Source organism: Colletotrichum tamarilloi, assembly GCF_030869305.1.
Source record: "Colletotrichum tamarilloi strain Tom-12 chromosome Unknown Scaffold_17.1, whole genome shotgun sequence".
NCBI classification, from domain to species: Eukaryota; Fungi; Ascomycota; class Sordariomycetes; order Glomerellales; family Glomerellaceae; genus Colletotrichum; species Colletotrichum tamarilloi.
The window spans coordinates 680,425-686,705 of NW_026849400.1; the positions used below are offsets into that span (position 1 = coordinate 680,425).

At 51.1% G+C, this 6,281-nt stretch overlaps 3 protein-coding genes across 3 annotated transcripts; 1 reads left to right on the forward strand and 2 right to left on the reverse strand.

The window, feature by feature from the left end:
* Positions 1–244: 244 nt before the first annotated feature.
* CTAM01_06395 (uncharacterized protein) lies at positions 245–1,849 on the reverse strand (the record flags this gene model as incomplete). The annotated part of the gene is made up of 1 exon (XM_060522422.1): positions 245–1,849. The coding sequence occupies one exon, from the start codon at positions 1,847–1,849 to the stop codon at positions 245–247; it is 1,605 nt and encodes a 534-aa protein (XP_060383150.1).
* A 1,966-nt stretch (positions 1,850–3,815) lies between these two features.
* Positions 3,816–4,730, forward strand: CTAM01_06396 (uncharacterized protein; the record flags this gene model as incomplete). The annotated part of the gene is made up of 1 exon (XM_060522423.1): positions 3,816–4,730. One exon carries the CDS (start codon positions 3,816–3,818, stop codon positions 4,728–4,730), a length of 915 nt encoding a protein of 304 aa, XP_060383151.1.
* Positions 4,731–5,329: 599 nt separating this feature from the next.
* On the reverse strand, positions 5,330–6,159 carry CTAM01_06397 (uncharacterized protein; the record flags this gene model as incomplete). Its single annotated transcript, XM_060522424.1, has 4 exons — positions 5,330–5,710; positions 5,775–5,872; positions 5,927–6,085; positions 6,153–6,159. The coding sequence occupies 4 exons, from the start codon at positions 6,157–6,159 to the stop codon at positions 5,330–5,332; spliced, it is 645 nt and encodes a 214-aa protein (XP_060383152.1).
* Between the last annotated feature and the right edge of the window lie 122 nt (positions 6,160–6,281).

The following is a 6,281-nucleotide window of genomic DNA, read 5'->3' on the forward strand; positions in this document are numbered from 1 at the left end:
GAATGCCACGCATTGATCTTTTGCGCCTGCAAAGACGGAAAACCCCCCACGACATACACATCAAGGACCGTATTTGGAATCACCGCCGTGATCGGTGTACTCGCCAACAACGGTGTCCCCCTCATTATCATCGGCGTCTTCCTCGTCGTCATCGGCGTCGTCATCGGTGTCTTCCTCGCCTTCTTTGCCAACTCGAGTATTCTTCAAATGACCTCGAATACTGTCTGGCGAACTCGAATCAAGCTTAGATCTCTTGCGGCGACTTCCATTTTGGATGATCGTCAGGTCCTGGAGTTGGCTCATCCTCTGATCCAGTCTCAGGTAGTGGCTGATCCTCACAAGCGGCCTCAAGTTCAGCTGAAGGTGGCTGATCCTTACATTCGGCCTCAAGTTCAGCTAAAATTGGATGGCCGATCCGCCGCAGAAACTCCCTCTCCTTTCTAGAAGATTCGACTATAAACTTGTGATCGGCCTCGGCTTTGGCTAGACGCTTCTCCTTCGGAGTTGGATGGACGTCACTATCCTCGATGATCAGGTCGTATTTTCCCTGTTCGATGAGCATAGGCTTCTCCCGATCGTATTGCTCTTGACCCTTCTTCCATGCTTCGTGCATTTTCTCCGTAAGCATGTCTTCAGTCGAATAGCTTCCCTCCTGCGTGGGATCTCCAAATTCGCTCGCGGTCCAGACCTCGTAGTCCCCTGGCACCTTCTCCGTCCACTCGGTTGGGAACCAGCCTCTAAACTCCTGCAGCTGGTTAGCATTGTAGAACCACGTCGGATTCGGAGGAGTTGGAAGTCGTTGCATCGGGTACTTGTTCATCACATATCTACGGGGGATCGGCGGTGCTTCTTCGTCTAACTCGTCGAGCCGTCCGTGGGTGCTTTCATGGGACTGAGACCACACAACACAGAAGATGTAGTCGAGAAGGACAGGGCGGATGCTTTCTGGGGTCTGTCGGTCTCGGGTGTTCTGGAGGAAAGTGAGGACGATGTCATGGGGATCGAGACCCTTGATGACGGGGCCAATATGCTCGAAGCAAACACCGCCGTGTATAACCTTCTTCAAGACTTTGAGCCGCGATGCAGAGTCGTTCAGAGACAGAACTTTCGACGTACTGCTTGCGTGATCGATGTAGGGAAGGGGAGCCTTATCGGCAATCAAGGCTCCGCTGTGGTCTCGTTCACACATCTTCTCAAGCGAGCGGTCCGCAATGCACTCGATGAGAATCGCGCCTACACATCTCCATTGGAGGGTTCTGGGTGAAGAGGATCTGCCAGGTTCAGGTGAATCGCTAGCGTCGAACTTGAGCGCCCAGCTGCCGTAGTACTGCGGTACCATATGAGGATCACCCGTGATCTTTTGCTCGTAGAAGTACTTACAGGCATTAGCTTCCCGACTATATAGTTGATTGGAAACTTCGCTGGGTGTGAGACCGAAGAAGTAGGAGAGCTGATCTAGAAGGAGGAAGGTTGGGTCGAAGATTTTGAGGACGACCTTGAGCCCGAGGGTAAGACTATGATGAGTGTCGCGGCTGATGGATGATGTCTTAGTGATCCTGCAAAGGAGGATAAGTGCACTACCCTCGATGTCACCGTTCAAGCATCTGATGACCTCGACCTGCACTTCGTGACCCGGCTGCTCAACTGTGGGGTCGAAGTCGGGGAGGAGCCACTCATTGGACTCGGGCCTTTCTGATCCGTACTCTGGGAGACCGTAGTGTATACCAGAGCTTCTGAGACAGAGCGCCAAGACTTCTCGTGGCTTATAACGCCCGAACTCTTTCCAGAGGTGAATTTGTCGCTGGCGCTCATCCTCCCCACTTGCTTCCGGCATGCCAGAGTCTGACATGATGAGGTTTGATCAGGCCTGGCGGGGAGAGAGTGTAGGTTTCTCAAGATGCGAGAAGATGAAACGGTGAGGAATGAAAGGGATTTTGTGTAGGGAAAAACACGTTTCGACGGTGCGAAAGTGGAGGGGAAAGAGTCGATGAGAGAGGGCAGAGTGATTTTCGGCGGCGCATGAGTTCGAACTTCCCTGGGTACCCGCAAAAGTATAAACGAATGAAATGAGGCACCTCAAGGTTTATAAAGTTGCCTTGATACGGGCATGAAGAGAAAGACCTAAGGCCTCTGCGATGGAAAGATGAAACAAAAGTCGGGATCACATTGAGAAGGATCTTGAAAAGGTGAAGGAAAACTACCTTGACATTGACACAAGGAGGAACATAGAAGTACTTTCGCAGCAAGTTATGGCTAGGAAAAACCGACCAGGACAGCTCACCTGTCTCAGGCAAAATAGCGCCGAAAACCTGAGTCCACGATGTTTGGATTTACCTGACCAACTAACAGGAAAAGTGACAAAACCCCAAAGGATGAAGATGCCTATAGGATATTCAAATCCTCTAAAAGACACCCTAACAAGTGTCTAGAATTCGCGGCTTGTACTTCGAGGCTTAGAAAGGAAATCAGAACAAAGGTGGTGTTTGCCCGGAAAGGAACCCCCTATGCTAGGGAATGAGGCACCTTTGTTACCTGTGTTACTACCTATGCGACCTCTGCAATCTCCAAGGATAAGTTTCAGTTGCAGAAGAAGAACTTGCTCAAAACTTGTGCCGGACTAAGCGCCGGGAGGAAACATCGTCGGTGTCAAGATGGATTTCAGACTTTGATATATTAGTTGAATGCCCAAATAATTCATCCAAAATGTTCATAGAAATCTGGATGCGATGAGAGGAGAAAGCGAGGCAAGCTCGGATACTTGCATCTTATAAAAAGGACGATGTCCTATCAGACGCAATTCAGCAATCTTGGATTGGCCATGTAGGATAGACGGATGAAACGATACTGGGCTGGAATGTGGGACATTGAAACTAATATCTCTGGAGGGTTAATGTCAGATGAGAGGACGAAAGAAATAAACCTCGAAGGGAGGATGGAAAGATGATTCTCCCGGAAACAAGGAGGGATTTCCGGCTTATGAACGACACTTAGGAACTAATGTTAATGGTATACGTGGAGGAGGGACCAAGTTTGAACTGTTCCCAGTTGTTTCTTATGTTGTCCTCAGTTGTAATGATAGAGGCAGAGTCAAGAACACAGTGCTTTCAGTGTGTTTAACCCGGATTCCACGGGAATTTGACAGCAGTGTGTGTCAAGCGTCCTGCAAGACGCTCCCCATTTCGTGTGGCATGAGCGAGATATGCCCGAGCTATACTACATTGTTGTCCGCAGTTTCCATGTCGTGAAAGAAGCTGAAGCAGTTTCAGGAAGGGATACTGCCGTTAAACAAGGAGATGTCTTTCAAGGTACCAAATTAAGAAGCCGATGAGGTTCATGCCAACAACAAATCAGCAATGACTCCAAGTCTGTATTGAGCCATCGGGATGCGACGTTCTTTGATATTGACATCCAAATCGACGTCGGAGCTGAGGCTGTCTCCTTCCGAAACAGTTATTCCTGTGATATAAGTGGCAGACTATCAGTTAAGGACTCTGAATGGCCATGCACCGAGTGTGGGTGAGTACAGAGTCACCGCCCCCCCCCTCCCCCCCCGTCGCACCTTCCCACCATATTTATCAAATCTAGACCTGGCACTCACTGAATTATTTCTTACTGAATTATTCGAATCATTGCACCACAAACCCAGAAAGCTCTGGATTCCTCCCTTTTCTTAAGCCGTCTCTCACTTTCCAAGCTGGAACGGATTGCCTCACCTTCTTCATTCGCTAATTTAGCCAGCCTTTACGCCTTCTACATGTCGCCAACATCATCTCCAGCTGCATCAAGAGCTCAGAATACTTCCGCTGCCCGCCGAGATGCCGCTATCAGCCAAGACGTTACTCTTCGACCTCGACGATGACCTCGCCGCCTGGTTCCCCCCCTACGGTGAGCCCGCCGATCCTCCCTTACCGCCTCCAGAGACCGCGACCAGTCTGCAAATGAGCGACTTCACCCACGTTACCTTCGTCGACCCCATGCTCTACATTAATCTGGTACAGGAATGCTTCCAAACCGACGCCCACCTGGAGCCCCTCAAAGACCCACAACTGGTGGGAGTCAGAAACGACTTGCGCTGGGGTGCCACCGCCTTCGACGTGTGCGATCAGCTCTTTGATCCCGCTCACCCTTTCGTGTTCCATCTCCTCCGCCGCCATCCCACGCAGCCCATCCCGTCTGTGGTCAAACACAGTTGGCAGGATACGGGGTTATGGGAATTGAAGAGAGCCGTGTACTCTCTCGTGGCCCTCCACGATCCAGCCGAGATCCTGCCTCGGAGCTTTCCACTCAGTACCCGTCGTCGTCGTCGGTTCGCCATGATCGAGGTGAGGGCCTTTGGTACCTTTGACGCCCTTGTCAGCGACTTGCGCAAGGTGGAGGAGAAGACCAAGACCAAGAACGAGGACCACCACGACGAGGGTACCTCCATCGTCGGCCCCGACGTCTCTCGCCTCGAGCCCACCACCCAGAAATGGCTGAAGCATATCGCAGACACCTGTCTCAGCCTCCGAATCAACCACGCCGCTATCACCGACCACGTCCACCTCATCATGCTCGTGTTCCCCGCGATGATCATCAGCCAAGATTCCTCTTCTGCCCCTAGTCAACTCCCCTCTCCCGGCGTTCACGGAGGAACCTTTTCGGCTTCCATTGTCAGAAGAAGCCGGGAGAAGCCTGTTGCCTACGCGGGATGGCTGAGAGCTGCGGCGCGTGCTACGCCTTTTGATGCTTGAGATGAGGGCAAGTATAAGGTTCCTGGTGTGAGTGCTATCTATTGAATCTCTCTCCGTTGCTGACTGTCTATTCCGTGAGGTAGATGACCGGATTTGATTCTATCGACAAGAAAGCCTCTATCGACAAGAAAGCCAAGGACCGATACAGAAGGAGTATCAGAGTGAGCGAAATGGAAGGGTGAAGAGACAAAGCAGAGAGGATCAAAGAGGCAAGACGAAGCCGGGGAGGGGTAGTGGGGGCATCATGAGGTCCGCGAATTGACAGATTGACAACGTGCCCCCCGAGACCTTGTCAAGACCGAATCAGATCAGCATAGACAGATCCATAGAATGGAATCACCCGGGATCTTAGAAGAAGACTGCGCAAAGTTGGTGACGTTTTCCATGTCTATTCTTGTGTACGACCAGAGTCCATCGAGGTCTCCTGGCGATGGCAGCCATTAGACAGTTATGTCAGAAGATGGCAACCCAAACTCGATCGGTCAATCGTGGAAGAACAATGTTTAATAACCATCATGTATCATGAAACTTCTACCATCATAACTCGTAAATATCTCATCTAGATCGTACACTCCACCAACAAACAGAGGAGGTCCCGCCTATCTTCTCTCCTTATGCTCTCCGAACGCCAGCTCTTCATCCTCACGCCCCTTCTTCATCTTCTCCACAGCCCCTCTTCGCCTCAACATATCCTCCTCCTCAGCACCAGGCACACCGCCCCGACTGTTCCGCTTCGTGATCGCCTCCTCTTCCTGCGCGATGTACTTCATCGGCCGCTTTGAGCTTGTGGCGTCCTTGTCGCGGAAGACGAAAATATCGTGGTTGTCTGCGAAGAAACGGTCCACATCCTCGAGGGAGCGGTCTGCTGTTTCGGGGTAGAAGAGATAGACGATGGGGATGAAGGAGAAGTTGAAGACTGTCCAGATGATGTAGAATTGCCAGCCGAGGGAAGAGATGCCTGGTGGTGTGATCTCGACGACCTGTTGGTGGGTTAGGTCTCTGGGTGCTTTTATTTGCATTGGAGGAGAATCGCGGGAGACGTACCATGAAGTTGACAATCCAATTCGTTGCGGTGCCGAGAGCGGCTCCCTTGGTACGCATGGACAAGCTGTTGATCTCGGTGGGGTACAGCCAAGGCACACCTATATCGAATTAGCAAACATTGACCCAAAGAATCGGGAAAGGACTTGAAGTACCCTGCCAGCAAATGCCAAAGAAGACATAGTACAAGAAGAAGAAGGCGATGGAAGCCTTTGCCCACTGGGACTGCGTCTCTGGTGCCAGGCCAGCCATTTCATTGTAACGAATACAGATGGTAATGACGGCGTAGCACATGAATTGGCCAAAAGCACCGTCTGTTTGCAACAATCAGCTGTCCTGTGCGTATTCATCGGGCCTGGATTCGACATTTCCACAACTTACACATCATCATCTTTCGCCTTCCCCATCTCTCCACGTTGGGAATTCCAATCAAACTGAACAAGAAGTAGCTGACGGAGTTACACGCCGCCAGTAACCTCGCTAGTTTATTGTCCAAACCGACGGAATTGA